The 18,709-nt window shown below is 38.3% G+C and overlaps 2 protein-coding genes and 1 long non-coding RNA gene across 3 annotated transcripts; 2 read left to right on the plus strand and 1 right to left on the minus strand.

The window, feature by feature from the left end:
- Window positions 1-356: 356 nt before the first annotated feature.
- LOC132615207 (uncharacterized) lies at window positions 357-1,325 on the minus strand. The gene is made up of 2 exons (XM_060329771.1): window positions 1,238-1,325; window positions 357-853 (listed from the first exon to the last, which is right to left on the minus strand). Exons 1-2 carry the CDS (start codon window positions 1,323-1,325, stop codon window positions 357-359), a joined length of 585 nt encoding a protein of 194 aa, XP_060185754.1.
- Window positions 1,326-7,709: 6,384 nt separating this feature from the next.
- LOC132613528 (chorismate synthase 1, chloroplastic) lies at window positions 7,710-17,176 on the plus strand. Its single transcript, XM_060327573.1, has 13 exons — window positions 7,710-8,082; window positions 10,044-10,194; window positions 10,399-10,475; window positions 10,605-10,663; window positions 11,233-11,316; window positions 11,432-11,524; window positions 11,825-11,905; window positions 13,431-13,562; window positions 13,678-13,780; window positions 15,520-15,614; window positions 15,693-15,758; window positions 16,253-16,337; window positions 16,626-17,176. The coding sequence occupies exons 1-13, from the start codon at window positions 7,938-7,940 to the stop codon at window positions 16,772-16,774; spliced, it is 1,320 nt and encodes a 439-aa protein (XP_060183556.1). The 5' UTR covers window positions 7,710-7,937; the 3' UTR covers window positions 16,775-17,176.
- LOC132613530 (uncharacterized) lies at window positions 13,787-14,297 on the plus strand. Its single transcript, XR_009571999.1, has 3 exons — window positions 13,787-14,073; window positions 14,164-14,207; window positions 14,287-14,297. It is a non-coding gene; the product is annotated as an uncharacterized LOC132613530 (long non-coding RNA).
- Window positions 17,177-18,709: the final 1,533 nt, after the last annotated feature.

Consider the following 18,709-nt stretch of genomic DNA (forward strand, 5'->3'; position numbering starts at 1 on the left):
GGGAAGCTGAGGTCTAGCCCGAGCTTGTGGGTTGCCACATCCAAGGGAATACTTATCATATCCTTATGGGACCAAGCAAAGCATTCATTGTTATCCCTTAAATAATTAAGTATTATTTTCCTGAGCTCCGGGGTTAACCCCGTGCCCAGGTATACCTTTCATTCAGGAAGATTCGGATGCACTACAATCTGCTCAAGCTCTTCAACCGTGGATTTGGTAGCATCTGAATCGTCAGGTGGCTAGAAATATCTTGGGACCCCGTAGTCATCTTCAGCTTCCTTCGGCCTCACATCGTTCTTGCCCTCCGTCGAAACCTAGTGAGCTACGTCCGATGCGGGGCCAGAATCCTGTAATTGCTATGGGACAGGTCCAATTGAGCTTTCTACTGCTACGGGTTCCTCGATTACAAACATTTCTCTCAAAGCCGGTTGCTCTCCTTGAATCTTCCTGATCCCATCTGGAGTAGGAAATTTGAGCAGCAAATGAAGTCTTGAGGGGACAGCTTTCATATCATGGATCCAAGGTCTCCCGAAAATAGCGTTATACTGCATGTCGCCGCTAATCACATAGAACTTTGTCATTTTGACGACTACATCGGCTTCCACAAGCAAGTCAATCTCACCCTTGGTGATTTCGCTGGACATATTGAAAACTGATAGCGTCCTTGCAGCCTGCTCAAGAAGTCCCATTTCTTCCACCACCTTCCAGAGGAGGATATTGACAGAACTCCCTGGTTCTATTATGACACGTTTGACTTGGCAGCTACCGATAAGTACAGTGATGACCAGAGCGTCATTGTGCGGTAAAATGATGCTTGCCGCATCCTCATCGGTGAATGTAACCACATCCTCATCTGGGAGTTCCCGAGTCCTCTTTTCTCATGTCATCGAAATCTTCATCTTTCTCGATGCGGTAAATCTGGTTACGGTGATCGTGGATTGATCGAAAATCATATTGATGACGTGCGGAGGAACATTGGGTGCATCTTTCTCTTCGGCGGGGTTGGCTCTACCATAATTATTTCTTCCTCTTTCACTCAGATACTCCCGAAGATGCCCTCTGGCAAACATGTTAGCTACCTCCTCCTAGAAGTGTCTGCAGCCCGTGGTTTTATGCTCGGGGGTTCCATAGAACTCGCACCAAACCGTCTGATCTCATGTACTAGGGTCTGACCGCAATGGCCTAGGAGGGCGCGGCGACGGATCGGCCTTGAGCACGTCCACCATTTGAGACTCACCGATGGTGAAGCTATAATATGCGAGTTTAGGGTACTCCGTCCCTTCGGAAGGACCCCGGAAGAACTGTTCTCTGGTTGTAGCCCCCATCTGTTCTTCCCAGAATTATCTTTCTTGTTTCTACCTGGTTTTTCAGCGATCGGTAGCCGGATCTGCCACTAGACGTTTCGGTGGTGGATAGGGTTGAAAACGACTCTTCAAAAAGCTTCGGTCTGGTCCGAAACCTCTATCCATCTTTGCAGGGGGGTCTGTGGACGGAGCCCCCAGCAAATCATCCTCCACCCGGATCTTGGATTCATACCGATTATGCATGTCCTCCCAAGTCATAGCTTAAAACTCGAGAAGGCTCTCCTTGAGCCTTCGGGAAGCATTCGAACTCAAAGTGTTCAGATCCTTAATGAAAGCCTCCGCTTCCCACTCGTCTGGTACGAAAAGTAATGGAATATGTTCCTTCTGGAACCGAGTGACAAAATCCCTGAGACGCCCCGACTCTCCCTGAGCGATGCGAAAGATATCTGCCTTTCTGGTTTTTACCTTCCTTGGACCGGTATGAGCTTTGATGAACGTATTTTCCAGCATGGCGAATGATGTGATTGAGTGTTCCGATAGCTGGGAATACCAGGTCAGAGACCCCCGGGCGAGAGTCTCGCCAAATTTCTTGGTCAGTATCGACTCGATTTCCTTCTTCTGCAAATCGTTGCCCTTTACCGCCATGGTATAAGTCATAATGTGCTCATGCGGAGCTGTGGTTCCGTCGTACTTGGGAATATCAAGTATTTTGAACCTCTTCGGAATCAGTTCCGGAGCGGATTCTGGTGTGTATGCCCGCTGACTATATTTCTTCGAGTCGGGCCCTTCTATAACCGGGTGCGCCTGGGAATTTGACTCAGGTGCCTTTGGAACTCCTTTGCATTCTTCTCGGCCTCCTTGAATGTTTGGTCCATCGTTCCAGTGATTTCTCTCATGAACCGCTTGACTTCAGCTTGGAATGGATTATCGGGGGCAGACTCGCTTCCGGAAGCGTCTCCATTCCTTCCTATGGTTTGCCCGATTCCGACGACGGCGTTCCTATTAGTAGAGGTCGTAGACGTAACTCTGGGAGCCGCAGCCCTGTCCGGCGGAACACCCGTGAAGGCCTCAACGATCTGCTTCAACTGCTCCAATTCCGCTATCATTGAGTGATTTTGCTCTCTCAGGATCTGCACCGACTCCGCAGTAGGTTCATCGGTGGGGACGCCGTCTGCATTGGTGTTGAGGTTATTTCCCCCTTTGTCGTTTCATTTCCTGCATTGCAAACCGGTTATAGGTACTTGGAGGGGCTGAGAGTCCGGTCCCAGTGGGACATGGCCTGAGTGGCTTGCAACGTTCGTGTTGTCGTTTGCTCCTGTCATAACTGGAATGGATACTTAGGCAAGAACATAACTTAAGAAAGATTAGTAAGACAAACAATGGCCACAGTGACAGCCGCAACTGTCCTGGCCCCACGGTGGGGGCCAAACTGTTTACCTATAAAACCGTTCAGTTGAATTTATAGACGTGGTCAAGGACATGCGGATCAACTTGACCAATAAAATTATGGAACTTGTATTAAGCTCATGTAAAGATACGTAAATAAAGCAAATATCAAGAAGTAGCTGTTATATCCCGTAATTTCGCACCTTCGGGAATTTTGAAATAATTGTGACTTATAAGAGGTAAAGCAATATTTTGATTTTAGGAAATATATATGTTGTTTATGAAAAGTATTGAAATGGAAATGTGGAGGAAGGCCAAGGGCAAAATTGGAAATTATGGAAACTAGCTTCGGGAATTACAAAAATTAGCCACAAGTAATTGGACTCAAAAAAAAAAAAATGAGGCCCAAAATTCATGAGGTGGCCGGCCATGACCATTAAAAAATGGCCCAAGCCCATGTAATTAAAATCATGTGACAATAAATAAAAAGGGCCATTAGTTATCTTCAATTAGAAGATTCAAGAGAACAAAAAATTGAGAGCAAAAAAAAAAGAAAGGCCACTCGGCCATAGAGAGAAAGAAGAGAGAAAAAAAAATTTATGCCATCAATCTTGGGTCCAAAAATTGTAATTTTCTTGTATTCTTACTAAGCTCAAGACTCTCTCCAACGTGGTATAATTTTTGAGCCAAGAAAATACACTTTGTGGCAAGTGGAAGATTTTAGCAAAGGTAAGAATTTTACCTTGTTCATATTATGAAAGACTTATATATGTGTTTTAGTGTGTAGAGATAAATGAAAAGTATGAAATTTGTGTGTTGTGAGTGTGTGTGGGTATGGCCGTGTGGTATGATTGGTGGAGGAACAAGAATTTAATTTATTTAGTATGTTAATTGTGTTGTTGTAGCCTTGTGATGTAGATGGAAGGTTAATGGTTCTAGTTGGAATGAGAAAATTGTTGTTAAGTTGTTGCCGGAAGGTATGTGATTTTATCATAATTTATGTAATTATGAGAATGAAGTTGTAAGATGCAAATTGTTGTTGTTATAGATGAAATTGGAAGATAAAAATGTGTTGTGAATGTTTATATTGAAGATTGGAAGTTTTAGGTGAATTATGGTTTTGGTGGAACAATTGTATATTTTGTGGAATAATATGAAACGCTCTCGAATTGTATGTGAATGGTCTTAAATTAGTAAGTGAATATGAAAACGTTGATATGGGTTTGAAAGTGTGAAGTTTGAATAAAAGTTGTGACATTATGTAGAAAGGAAGGCCATTTATGTTAGAATGTGTTTTGTAGTCGTTTTTGATGTTGTTGGTATTGTTGTTGATATTGTGGCCGAGTTAAATTCTCGGATTTGTTGTTGTTGTATTTTGGCTGAGTTGAATTCTCGGGGATGGCGCATTTACAGGGGAAATGCTGCCGAAATTTCTGTAGATAAGTGTTACTTTAAGATTCAACTTCTAAAGGCTTCTAATTAATGTTTGGTAAATGTGACCATTTGTAGATTTTGGAGAGTTTGGGATTTGAGTTTGGAGAAGCGTAAAGAGCGAATAAGGTATGTAAGGCTTCACCTTTCCTTCTTTTGGCATGTCTTAGACATATTAGGCTTGGATACGAGTCTCGGGGACGATTCTATTCCTAGAAATCCGAGTTTGAAATTGCCCCTTTTTCATTCATTAGAATTGAATCAAATTCTTCATGCCTTGTTGGAATAAGTGATGAAGCATCTATAATTTGCCAAATGGAACCGAATGACACTAAGACTTTTGTAAGTGACTCCATAAGGCTTAATGTATGTAATTTGTGTACGCCACCTCGACTTGACCTGAGGTGGGCCCATAATTCCCGAGACCTATTTGTGTTGTCCTAGTTGACTTATTTCCGTACAATGATTAAGGAAAACTTTTGGCTACTGCTCCGAGTTTGCTGTGTTTCGTATGTGTCCTCTGAGATAAGCATCTAGAAACTCCGATACGAATATTCCGATTTGACTATTCTGATATAAATAGTCCGTTACAAGTGATTTGATATGAGTGCTCCAACTCTGATATAAGTATTCTGATATGAACATTTTGATACGAGTATTTCGATATGAATATTTTGATATAAGTATCTTGATATAAGTGCTCTAATATGAGTATTCCGCTACGGGTATGTAACCCGATATAAATAATCCGTTATGAGTATTCTGATACAAGAATTCCGACATAAGTGTTCCGATATAAATATTCTGGTATAACTATTCTGTACACTTCGATGTCTTGATTTTTCCTTTGTACACTTCGATGTCTTGATTTTTCAAGTAATAGCATGTCTGATTATTCCACTGAGTCTTTGCAATCGTTCTATGATTGAGTAATGACGCCAATATTCTGATACAAATATTCGGATGTAAGAATTCTGATATAAGTATTCGGATAAACGTATTCGGACATACGTATTTTGATATAAGTATTCTGACATCAGTATTCTGGTATGAGTAATTGAGATAAATATTCTGAGGGCACGTCCGACTATTCCATCGAGTCCTTGATATATTTTGACATGTAGGTATAATTCCGAAAGCCATATTTGATTTGATTTGATTTATACGATGTCTGAGAAATATTTGATATGACTATTGTTCCGATTTCCCAAGAATGGCTTCTGAGACACTTATAGAACGTTCTGTACTTCAAACGTTCGTAACTTTCTCATACTACGTCAGACTGATCCGAAATTTGTTTCTGAGCCTTCTGATGACAGTAAGTATATGTATCTATCGAGTTCTGATTTGTGTGCATATGGTTTCGCACTACTCTATTCGTGCAAGTTTGATATGTCTATTCACTGAGCCCGGGCCAGGATATGTTATCGTACGCACCTCTTTGCATTGTTCACCGAGTCCCTTCACGGGCCGGGTACGGTATATGTATACGATGATATGATTATGGCACCGAGTCCCTTAATGGGTCGGGTACGATATATGTGCACATGATTTGATTACCGAGTCCCTTAATGGGCCGGGTACGATATGCTTACATTTACCGAGTCCCTCAATGGGCCGGGTACGATATGACTACATTCACCGAGTCCCCCACTAGAGGGTCGGGTACGGTATGTATATGTATATGTATATGCATGCATGATGATACGAACATACGATGACATGTTTTGATCACCGAGTCCCTCAAAGGGCCGGGTACGGTATGCATATGATATGTGATGTCCGCACGCATAATTCCATTCACCGAGCCCCATAACGGCCGGGTACGATGTATGTATATATATACTACCATGATGACATAATGACATGATTTTCACTCACCGAGTCCCAGGGTGGGCCGAGTACGGTATATGATATGAAAATGTTTGATTCTGCTCCGTATGTTACAGGTACAATGGTTTCTTGATTTCTGAAAACTTTGTTCCTGTTATGATCTTTCAGTTGTATTTTATGCCTTACATACTCAGTACATATTCCGTACTGACCCCCTTTCTTCGGGGGCTGCGTTTCATGCCCGCAGGTACAGGCGATCGTGTGAGAGACCCGACAACCTAGATTATCTGATCTGCTGCTTTGGAGTGCTCCCTCGTTCTGGAGCCCATCTTTTGGTATATACTTTTCTGATATGTATATGTATGTGTATATTCAGGGGTACGACGGGGCCCTGTCCCGTCATATGATTTTGTTACGTCTGTTAGAGGCCTGTAGACATATATGTGGGTCGTGGGTCACTATTGTTTGGTTATGTCTGCGATTTGCGTAAACGGCCTTAACGGCTGGTATGTATATATGTTTATGTATATGCTTCGATATGATAGGTACGACATTTGCGACTGCCTCAGAATAATATTCGTATAAAGTATCAATGTTGGGCATAAATAAGATATGACTATGTTGATTTAGTAAGCAGGTGTGTACGGGTGTCCAGCTCGGACACTAGTCATGGTCCACGGGGTTGGGTCGTGACAGTAGCCTGGGTTTTGGATGCCAATTCACTAACTTAGACTTTGTCGTTCCAGTTAGACCGGTGATCCGGAACTAATATGAAGATGACAATAGTATTGAAATCAAGCAAGAAATAAGTGTAAGAGCTGTGCATACTGTCTTATCCTGGTGTCCTTTACAATGGGAATGTCAGTCCCTATTTTTACATAGAGGGGAGGGTACACGTTCCATGAATCGTGCCCCTACCCATAATGAGCCTTAAATACGTAGCAATAAAGAGGGTCATTAAGCCTATTTACACTATACGGGTAACGCCTGATTCAGTCTGTAACGGTAGACCGTTGGGCTCTCCTCCGAAGCTACTCTAAAGACCTACCGGGCCTGGATCTACCTTCGGTACAGTGAGATTACAACCGGTGGTAACCATGCTGACTCACTTGTGAATTATCTCTTATGCCATGTGTCTTTATGGCATTGGTCTAGTTGTATCACATAAATTTTTGCCCAATACAGAAGTCAAGCATGTTATACACTTTTAGGTTGCAAGTTTCAAACGTAAGACTATTAAAAGTTGAATTTTACACTAAGGGATCTGATACAGTGGATGAGACTGCTCCTTACTTACTCAGAGGTTAAAGGTTCGAAGCCTAAGTATGAAAAAAATACTTAGTAGGGATCCCTTCTTCCGAATGGGCTCTACGTGATCGCCTGTAATGCGGATACCTACACCAGTTGGGAGACCAAAAAAAAAATGTTGAATATTTTCTAGAGTTATTAAAAAAAGGAAAAAGAAAAAGAGATTGACCGAAAAAAAAGAAAAAAAAAAGAAAGAAAGAGGAGTTGGTAGTTCGTAGAAGGAGTCCGGAACCAAAATGCCCCCAAAAAAAATATTTTGACCCAAAATACCCCAATAAAAAAAAAAGTTACTAAAGTACCCATAGCGCAGTATTTTACTGCGTTATAGAAGTACCAATTTTTTTTTTCTATAACGCAGTAAAATACTGGGCTATGTGTACTTTAGTAATTTTTTTTTTTGTTGGGGTATTTTGGTTCAAAATATTTTTTTTGGGGCATTTTGGTTCCGCACTCTTCGTAGAAGCACCACACCACAATTTGCAGAGGGGTGACGTTGGATGAGTAGGTAGTAACGACTGGGAGGACCCCATCTTCACCCAACACCATTGTTCTCTCTCTCACCTACCCAATATCGCGTAGCAGCCATTTTCCACATATATACAACACCTTCAATTTCTTACATACATAACAACCCATTTCCACCCACCAAATTTTGCAAAGGAGAGAGAGGTCAAAATGGCGTCATTTGTACCTACCAAACAATTTCTAGGAGCTCCATCGGATATCGGATCCTCTCGTATTGGATCTGTTCAGTTACCTTCTAACCTCTCTTCTTCCAACATTCATATCATATCTCGTCCTTCACACCCCAAACGCTTAGGTATTTTGCAAATGTATCCATTTTTTCTTCTTGTTTATGTGAATTCACGAATTTGCTAATTCATCTTGATAATTATAGGTTTATTATTCTTTAATTGGGCTTATACATATGTTTAATTTTGATTCATTTACTCCATCCGTTTTAATTTTTTTTGTCTAGTGTTGACTTAGCACGGAATTTAAGAACATGTAGAAGACTTTTGAATCTTGTCTTTGTTACTTTAATAATGTGGTTTTTAAACATGTCATATGGAAAGTTGGAATTAAAGAGTTGCAGAAAAGGGAAAGATGCATCCTTTTTGAAACGGACTAAAAAGTAAAGTAAGGCAAACAAATTGAAACGGAGGGAGTATCTCTTTGTTTCTATTTATCATCGAAAGCAGTAAGCTTGATTTATGTATACAAGATTAGTTACGTTGTAGTTCTGCTTCGGTTTAGTTATAATCGTATTTCTGCATTGGTTTCTGTATTATTATCTTTAATGTGGTGTAGTTTAACTGGAAATAAGAACCTTTTCCTTGTTTCAAAGATGGTGTTGAAAATTATTTTACGATTTAGAGCCTGTTTGGATTGACTTATTTAAGGTGCTTTTACGCACTTTTGTAGTTTTTGGTATGATAAAAAAGTGCTTTTAAGCACTTGTTTCTAAGCCAAATTAACAAAAATAAGTCAAAAGCCATAAGGTAGGATTTCTAGCTTATGGCTTTTGGCTTATATAAGCCCGTCCAAACACTCTTACATTTGACTTTTTATATTTTTAGTTATGAGGTTGACTATGTTGACTTGATTAATCTCATTGTCCTTGTTGATAGAGTAAATGAGAATAATAATAATGACAATAATTTCATGAAAACAGAAACTTGTTTAAATGTATATATATTTACTCCGTCCGTCCCAATTTAGTTTGACTAGGCACGGAGTTAAGAAATACAGAGAAACTTTTGAATCTTGTGGTCCTAAATTAAAGATGTGTATAATGTACTAAAATGTCCTTTGAATCTTGTGGTTATAAACTTGTCATCTAGGATGTTTGAATTGTCAACTTACTAAATAAAGAAAGAGGCACTCTTGTTGGGACAAACCAAAAAGGAAAGTAAGCCACTCAAATTGGAACTGAGGGAGTATTTTTCTTACGTCAGGCAGACACAAAATAAAAACTGAAGCAAAAGGATTTTGATTCTAATAAATGTCTCTGCTTGGATATGGTAGACCCTACTTTTTAGTTGTTTGACCTTTACTTGGTGGATTCAATAGAAACGAATTCCTGAGTCGGGCTAGTGTTATAGTACCGATTTAGTACTCACACGTATGTAGCCTTTATTTGCCTATGGACTATGTGAAGTGGTAAGGTTAGGATGCCAACTTAAAAGCTTTGGGTTCATGCTCTCGCGAAATGTAGTATGTCACTTATAATTGTATGGGCACTTCTACTCTCATTTTATGGTCCTAGTCTGACTAATACCTGCGCTCTGCCTTATTTTACACCTCATTTTCTTGCATTCATTTATTAAGTTTCGTCGTGCCAGAAACAAGAAACATAAAGAGAAGATAAAGTGAAAAATTATCGGGTTCAGGAGAAAAGTTCTCTCTGTTTATATTGCTTTTCAGCTGAACTTTTCTAGTCCTGGGAGCTAATGAATTGGAAATTATGTGCATTCTTGTTAAGGACTTGCGCTTGAATGACCTTAAAGAGGCCTATAAGTATGTCTATTATCTGATTAAAGCACTACTTGGTTATTTGCTAATATTTGTCCATGTTCTCTAGAGAATATTATTCTTGTTAAAGGAAGTTGATAAGGTGCAGTTGGGAACACAGATAATACCGATATTCTTTGGCAATTGTTGTCCTTTGCCACGTGGAAAGACAAACTTAAAATATCCTTTGCCTTCCTTGACTTACTTGCTTCTAAGTAGAGTTAAAGCTGGTTAGAAACTTAATTCTTTCTGCTTGTGTACCCGCAGAGATACAGGCTGCTGGTAGTACATATGGAAATTACTTCCGTGTTACAACTTTTGGAGAATCTCATGGTGGTGGAGTTGGTTGTATTATTGATGGATGTCCCCCCCGTCTCCCACTTTCTGAATCTGATATGCAGGTGGACCTTGACCGAAGGTATTTCCTTCCTTACTCCAGCTATTTTTCTATGGGTTTAACGTCACCAGTATCAGCTTGATAGCAACATCATACCAGGAGAATCTTTTGACATTTTTGCAGTCTAATCTAGAAAAAAGCTAATTGAACTAGCAGTCTTTGGGATTATTAAGGTTTCATTATTTTTGTCTCACTTTAAATTGCTTACAAAACTTTGTCATCCAGGAGGCCAGGTCAAAGCCGGATTACCACACCAAGGAAAGAGACTGACACTTGCAAAATATCATCAGGCACTGCAGATGGTTAGTTTTCTGATCTAGTTTGTTGTAACCTTTTTATTCTTTTTGTATTCTATCATTTGGCTCTCATGGACTAAGCCATTGGTGTTTATAATTCTTTTGAACTCAGTATCGGGCACTCATTAATTGCAGGGCTGACTACTGGATCCCCAATCAAAGTTGAAGTACCTAACACTGATCAGAGAGGAAATGTAAGTATGGTTTTTACCTTCTTGAGACTTTCTGTGTGTCAACTAACAAAAGGAAAGTGAACCAGAGAATTTAGTTCTTAAAATGATTGTAGATTCCACTACTCTATTCAACTCTCATTGTCAGTTTGTTGCTTTTGTATGCATTACTTCATCGGGATGAACACAAGTATCTATGTTAAGCTTAGGTTTATCTTGCTTGGCAATTTCATATAGCTGACTATGTTCGGAGATGAGTCATAACTATTCTTGACTCGTCAAATTAATTTTTATGTGGGCACAATGTAGAGACATCATGGTGATGAGTCAAGCGTCTGTTGCCTTCATTCAGTGGTGGAATTTGTGAATGAGAGTCAAAAGGATATGCAAATGCTATGTGAACTTACTTGTGCTTTAATCATAAAATTTTCAAGTTAAAATCTAAAGTACATGAATTTCGCACAATGTCCCGTTAAATCCAAGAATAATTTGGAGGGAAAAAGCAAATTTTCAGCCTGCTCTGAGTACATTTAGTATGTTAATTGTATTTGAGCTTTTGCCAATTGACGCCAAATTTTCTGTTGGATTACCAGGACTATAGTGAAATGTCGCTTGCTTACAGGCCATCTCATGCAGATGCCACTTATGACTTCAAGTACGGAGTTAGATCTGTACAGGTAATTTCCAGATAAATCTAATTATAAATATCTTTAGATATCCTAATATGTTTAGTTTTCATTACTCCCAGCTCTTATTATTTCTTAAGTTCTTATTACTGGCGTCTTCATGTAGGGGGGTGGCAGATCATCAGCCAGAGAGACCATTGGGAGAGTTGCCGCTGGAGCAGTTGCTAAGAAAATTCTCAAACTTTATTCTGGAACTGAGGTATCACTCTGTTGGTTTAAGAGCTTATATCTAAAATTTAGCTGTATTTACTATTATATCAAATCAATGTGTAAAAACTTCTCTGGCGCTCATTTTGGAATAACAAAGCTCCGCAACGGTGATATTAGAGGCATTTCAATCCATTCAAACCTCGCCCACGCCCTTCTCTTCTCAAACTAAAGATTCAGAACCTTTAGTTTCAGCTAACTTTTGGGATTAATAACCCATTAAATATTTGGCCAGTCTCCTTTCTTTACAGGGGAGAACAGAGCTTTTTAACTCATATATTCCATACTGCAGGTTCTTGCTTATGTTTCTCAAGTTCACCAAGTTGTACTTCCTGAGGATTCAATTGATCATCAGACTTTGACTCTAGAGCAGGTATATGTCACATCAGAAATGTATTTCAATTTAATATTCTTACTGAAAATAAGAAAGATGAGGAATGAATTCATGTTGCGGCAGGTTATAGAATAGTTTCGACACCATCGTGTGACAGTTGGTTTCAGTTGCGAATCTTCTTAGGTTCTTGAAGAAATGAATTTGATATATTATTTATCAATCTCTCTTATCCACAGTTGCATCTTTTAGTGACTATGTTTCATTTTATCATAAAGTTCATCCTTTATTGGTTCTGAGGGAAGGATGAACTTGCCTGTTGGATATCATTTTATTTGACAAATGAAAATAATTTCACTTTATTAAACTTTGAACTGAAAAGTTGAGTGGACAATCTCTTGATTTAAGTTGGATGCATTTACAATAAGACAACATGGGTAACTCTGATCAATAATGTTCTGTGTTTTATTTATTATTCCCTTTAGAGTGCGACACTCGTGTCTCCTTGCCACGATAGTTTCTCACTATATCGAACTCCGACGTAAAATTAACTCCTAAGCATCTACATTTCATCAAAGCTTTTCTTTGGGGAAGTAGGAAAGTTTTCTTCTCATAGGATCTGGTCTTGTTTACCTCTGTTTGACCAATCCTTGGGGTAAGAAAGAGGAGACTCTACTACTTATCCGGTGAAAGGGCATTTGGTTCAACGAATTTGACAAATTTTCATTTAATCTTGTGAGTTTGTATAGACTCAAGATGGTTTGTCTAGGCTGGGACATGTCAAAGTTTATTTTCTAACCTCCTTTTGTGCCTTGATTAGGGTAGAAGGCTAGTAGATAGTCTCGTTTATCCTTTCATATTAGTAGTCGCATTATCGCGCTATAGTTTCTTGTGCCTTGATTTCTGCTACTATATGTTATTTCCTGTACTTTGATTATCTTATTTTATCTGTGGTAGCTATTGTCGCTTTGCAAACTGCTTCATCATGGCTTAGTCGCTTTCGTTATTTTCATTTCCATATCGCTTTGAATTTCTTGGCCTTATCTGACCTCTTTTTATGCTTTCTATTGAGCCGAAGGTCTTCCGGAAACAGCCGTCCTACTTTGGTAGGAGTAAGGCCTGTGTACACTCTACCCTCCCCAGACCCCACGTTGTGGGATTTCACTGGGTTGTTGTTGTTGTTTTTGGTTGATCAAGGCTACATTAAAGTTAACACAAGATTATAAATTATTCCTCATCCAGTTAAAAGCTGAGTGAGATTGTAGCAGCTGCCATTGCGATAATAGTATAGGTTTGTGCCTGTGGTGATGGACACTAACCTTTTTAGCTGATACAGACTGCTTTTAGCATATGTAAGGGCACAATGTTTCTGGCTTAGTAGGCAAAAAATTTAAAAGACCTTTTATGCTTCTATTTTGTGGCTATCCTAATTCATCAATAATAGTCTTTTTATGAACTTCCTAGTTATCTGAGATTTTTCTCCAGCATGTCTGATCTACTTGATTGTTTGATGTTTTTCGTGCTCATGAAACTTGTAATTGTTTTTGGTAATTGTCTATAATACCAGATAGAAAGCAATATTGCCCGATGCCCCGATCCAGAATATGCAGAGAAGATGATTGCTGCCATTGATGCTGTACGAGTGAGAGGGGACTCTGTTGGTGGTGTTGTAACTTGCATTGTTAGAAATCTCCCACGGGTAAGCTATTTCTGTGTTTGTTGCAGATATTTATATCTGCACCTTTTGGTAACTAACATAAAATTTCATCTCAAATTGAGAAATACGTGCGTGAGAATTTGATAATTTTTACTAGGGTCTTGGTACACCAGTCTTCGATAAACTTGAAGCTGAGCTAGCTAAAGCTTGCATGTCATTACCTGCAACAAAGGGTTTTGAGTTCGGAAGTGGCTTCGCAGGTACATCATCTTTACTTCACTGTTTCTACAGGGTGTAGCTTAACTTTATCACTGAAGGCCTTGGTATGTTAGCAAGGTCCTAACCTGATAAATATTCATCAAGATGTTCTTAAATGGGTGATTTTTTCAACTGACTTGAACTCCTTCAAGAATTATATTATAGAACTAGTAGCACAGAAGTAATCATTTAGCAGCTGCTGTCAAAATGTCCAATAATGGATGACACTAAAAGTTCTCTAAGTGGCATCTGCTCTAAGTTTATCATATGGGTCACTGACTTCTGTAGAAATTCAGTAAGCTGCTGTACCCTCAAGCTTAAGATGTTATTTGACAAAAGATGCAGACAAGAATCTTAAAGACTTGTTCCTCTGAATGATGGCTAGGTGATGGTGAAATAGCTTTTATGATTGTCAACAGAACAGGAAGGGTAATGCTTTTAGGCTTGAAGTAGGTAATTGGGACTTTTAAAAACAGTGTTTTGGATCCTTAAAGCATGCTGGACTCAGGTTAGGTCTAGACTGCCCAGAGTGTGTTGGTTGCTGATCTGGCCATACGGGGGAGAAGGGGGTGCAGATAAAGGTATTACTGACATTTCCTACTTTATTCACTGTCAATTGACTTTTTGGTTGGTGGGGATAGCATTAGCGGTTGGCGTATCAGTTCTGAACCGTAGATTTTAAGGGGTCGTTTGGTTGCTGGTTAGAGTTATGCAGGGTTAGTTATTCAGGAATAAGTAATGCAGGTAATATTTATACACAGATTACATTGCATGAACTATTTCTTTGGATATTTGGTTTGTTGTATTAGAAATTAATATACATTATATATTTTAAAAATAAAATGTTTGTTTACAATGCATCATGGTAAAATGTTTGATGTTTAAAAATGAGGCGAGGCAAGGTAGATAGTTGGCACGTGAAAGCACTGCAATAAAAGCCATATATTTAACTGTTGAGTGATAGAGGGTAAATTTGTCATCTGAGTTGTTTTATCGATGATCCCTGTATTAGTTATTCCATCTTTTACCCCGCATAAGATGATGTATACATTGGCTGATAACTTATACTTGTTTTATTTATTTATGTAAGATTGTAAAATGATAACCAAACACCATACTTGGTGTGTTGAATTTAATACAATGCAACTAAAATGCTACCAAATGTGGTATTAGCTATGCTAGTTTTAATACATGAATAACTCCCTTCCTAACCAACAACCAAATGACCCATAACAACTTGTTTGGATGGTTGTTACATATCGTTTCATAATGTATTGTATTGTATTGTACTGTATTGTTTTGATTAATACAACATTTGGATAGATTGTATCGTTTTCCGTTGTTCACATCAGCGATCTAAAGGATAAACCCAAATAAAAGTAGGATACGGGTTAAAGCTATTATAAAAAGGTAGGGTAAAGGATAAAATAGGATTATTAGATAATAAGCAAAGGCAAAATGAGGGGAAAAATAGGTAACGACGTGATGTCACCAAATCGTTCGTTACACAAAATGGGACTTTCGTTGTTACGTAACAATGAATTTAACGATACGATACAATAAAATTTAAGTAACTAAAAAACAAACATTGTATTATATAATACAATACAATTGTTAACAACCATCCAAACAAGCTGTTAAAGTACTTCTGGCCTATTCAATAACTCATAAATGCCCTTAATTGTTGCTACGTCCTCTGATAGAAATCTAAAGTAAATATTTTCTTTTGGTGAAAATAAAGGCACATTCATGACTGGTAGTGAGCATAATGACGAATTCTATATGGACGAGCAGGGCCGAATCAGGACAAGATCCAACAGATCTGGTGGTATCCAGGTACACTTTGTCCAGTATTCTGTAGGTATATCTATGGAGAGGAGCAAAATTTTTAATTGTCTTACTTTTAATTTGCAGGGCGGTATATCAAATGGGGAAGTTATCAATATGAGAATAGCTTTCAAGCCAACTTCAACTATTTCTGTGAGAACTCTCTCCCTCTGTCTTCCATCCGTTCATTTCTTTTTAGTCCTTCGCGGTGCAGGATGATGTATTTGTACTTCTCTAGCACCTTACTCCGTGGTTTATTTATGTGAACCTATTTGACTGGGCACGGAGTTTAAGAAAGAAGAGAAGACTTTTAAATTTGTGGTGTAAAATGAGTCATATATTTTGTGTGGCTATAAATCATTGCATAAAGGTAAATTGTTTTCAAATATAGAAAGAGGTCATTCTTTTTGACACGGACTAATAAGGAAATAGGTTCACATAAATTGAAACGGAGGGAGTGTATGTTTTCGTCAAACTGAGCTTCTTGTTTACCATTTTCTTGCAAGAAATTCTAGTCATTTCATAAGTTGATATCTGATTTATTTGACTAGGTCAATTATTTAAATTCAGGACTATATTTAAGTAGGTGAAGTATCTCATTTTATAACCATTTTCAAAGAAAGTATCTCATTTTAATTCTCATGCAGAGGAAGCAACAAACTGTGACGAGAGACAAACATGACACAGAACTCATCGCTAGAGGTCGCCATGATCCTTGTGTGGTTCCCCGAGGTTTGTCTCTGAATTAATACCTGCCTGTTATTCTTTGTTTTGGTAGTTTTTTGAAGTCTCTACTATTATCTTGTCTAGACATAGAAGACATCTAGACTTTCCTGTGAATCTGGACAACTTATCCCTATCCTTTATTAGGACAAGCTGAAATGTGTTAGCTTTATTACTTAATGATAACATAACCAGAAAAAAGACATCTGCTATGCTGTGCAACTTCCAAGCCTGCTCTTCTTTCTGTTCTGTTTTCCTTTTTCCCCTGAAAATGATAATATGTTTGTGATGCTACAGCTGTTCCAATGGTTGAAGCAATGGTAGCCCTGGTGCTTGTCGATCAGTTAATGGCTCAGTATGCACAGTGTATGATGTTCCCAATTAATCCTGAACTACAGGAACCCTTGAAGTCATCGACACCTGAGTCAGCTGAGGTTACCCTCTGAACGGAGCAGTGCAGCTTTGTACCTTGAAACAACTTCTTGCTAAACCTATCCTTAATTTTTTTTTTTTCCTTCTGAAGAGTGTACTTCTTGTGGCCTTCTGTTTTATCAACCCTTACTGTTTAGAGAATATAGATATCTCCTGTTTGCCTCTTTATCTCTCACGGATAGGCAATGTTCTTAAGTTACAGCAATGTATTAAGTTTTGTGCCATGGATTAGGCAATCTAGGTTCTTGTTTCATTTAAAACCTCATGTTGTATCTTAGTACTTCTCCGCCTGCTTATCTTTTGTTCGGCGTTGAAAGAATTGTGATTAATGAGTCCGGGTAAAATTGTTATTGTAAGCGGTATGAATCTGTTCATGATTTTTTAAAATTAATGAAATAAATTTGTTGTCTCAGCAATTGTCGTTCAATTCTTTGTTTAAACTCACTTCTCAGGGGTAAAGTGTACCTGTACATTTTTGTGGTGGTTGTTTGAAACTAAGTCACCCTTTAGTAAGGATTAAAAAGTGAATCACTTTTCAATAAGTAAATAAAATTTGTACAATAATATCATTCCATTTTGTTTTTGGCTTCTTTATCTTCATCTTCTTGTCGAAATTGAGCCAACTCTCGGTTTCTCATTCCAAAGCCCTCTCTCAATCAACAAGCATTTACAGACTCTGATTGGGCTGTCATGCACTAGTATCCTGATCTTCTAAGAATTGTAGCAAACTGTTGGGCGATCGTCCACTGAATCCGAGTACAAAGCCCTCATTGATGCAATTGCTGAGCTTACATGACTTCGGTCATTGCTATTTAAGCTCCACGTTCCTGTCAAGTCTCCTCCTATACTATGGTGCGACAATGTTGGGACAACTTGTCTACAAACAACGTGTTCCATGCTCGTACTAAGCATGTGAAAATAAATTCACTTTTGTCCGTGACAAAGTGGCTCGAAAGGACCTCATTATTCAGTTCTTATTGTCGAGCTAGTTGATTCTCTTACTGATACGATCCGGCTTGTGGAAGACACAGATTCAAACAACAAAAAAGCGGAAACAAAGATAATAAAGAAATTAAGGGATGAGAAGTGAAGAATTTGAGATGAGGAGAAAGAATAGGAGCAAGACCCACTTGATAGTGAATCTATGGGCAAACATAAGTGTACTAAACCTAAACCCTCCCAATTGGATTCAATCAAGGAACCTATAGTATTTGAACTCAATCAAGAGTCAATCAAATGAACAACTCTCATATGAAATCAATGGAAAATGGGTTCAATAGCCAACAATGGAATCCACCATAATTAACTATCACTCTCACTAATCACTAGATTAGCACTACACTAAACCACCAAACAAATTATCACTCTTTTAAGAGTATTCATCTCAACATCATTAAAAAACTTCCTAATGAAATAACTAAGTGTAGTATTTATATTACTAGGCTAAAGAAGACTAACTAGCTTATTACAAAAACATCCTTAATGAAGTAAAGGCCTTGTTTGGTTGTCTTCTCAAAGGATGATGGCTTGTCTTTAAGGAATAACCTCTTTGCATAAATAGCCACCTTCTGGCCTTTAACTTCCCAAGCTTGCAATTGTAGCCACACATCAACAGTTGGGCTTCTTTGCTAAAAGAAAATTGGTATTATCCAATAATCACCTAAAAGAAAAAATCTCATTTGAAAACATTTAGCAAATTCATAAAATTAAAGCTTCTGGGACTATATAACAAAAGATTTTAGTGAAAGGATTTAGCAAATTCTTATCAAAAGCTTAATAGGCCTATGTGGTCATTTTAGTATAGTTACCTGTTTAAAATTGTTTACGAAGTGGAAATTTCTAGAAGACCAAAATAACTACCCCGTTAACCAAAGGACAAATAAGTATTCACTTAATAAAAATTCAAAATCACAGAAAAGAAGCAAACATAACAAAATAACAACTGAAAA

The sequence above is a fragment of the Lycium barbarum genome, chromosome 10, assembly GCF_019175385.1.
Source record: "Lycium barbarum isolate Lr01 chromosome 10, ASM1917538v2, whole genome shotgun sequence".
In the NCBI taxonomy this organism is placed as follows: domain Eukaryota; kingdom Viridiplantae; phylum Streptophyta; class Magnoliopsida; order Solanales; family Solanaceae; genus Lycium; species Lycium barbarum.

Excerpts from the sequence above, each read along its gene's own strand:
- LOC132615207 (XM_060329771.1), bottom strand. The coding sequence starts at position 1,325 with ATGGGGGCTACAACCAGAGAACAGTTCTTCCGGGGTCCTTCCGAAGGG. Across the intron at positions 854-1,237 it reads ATATTATAGCTTCACCATCG|ATGAGGATGTGGTTACATTC; the intron begins GTGAGTCTCAAA and ends GGGAACTCCCAG.
- LOC132613528 (XM_060327573.1), top strand. The coding sequence starts at position 7,938 with ATGGCGTCATTTGTACCTACCAAACAATTTCTAGGAGCTCCATCGGAT. Across the intron at positions 10,476-10,604 it reads ATCATCAGGCACTGCAGATG|GGCTGACTACTGGATCCCCA; the intron begins GTTAGTTTTCTG and ends CATTAATTGCAG. Across the intron at positions 11,906-13,430 it reads AGACTTTGACTCTAGAGCAG|ATAGAAAGCAATATTGCCCG; the intron begins GTATATGTCACA and ends CTATAATACCAG.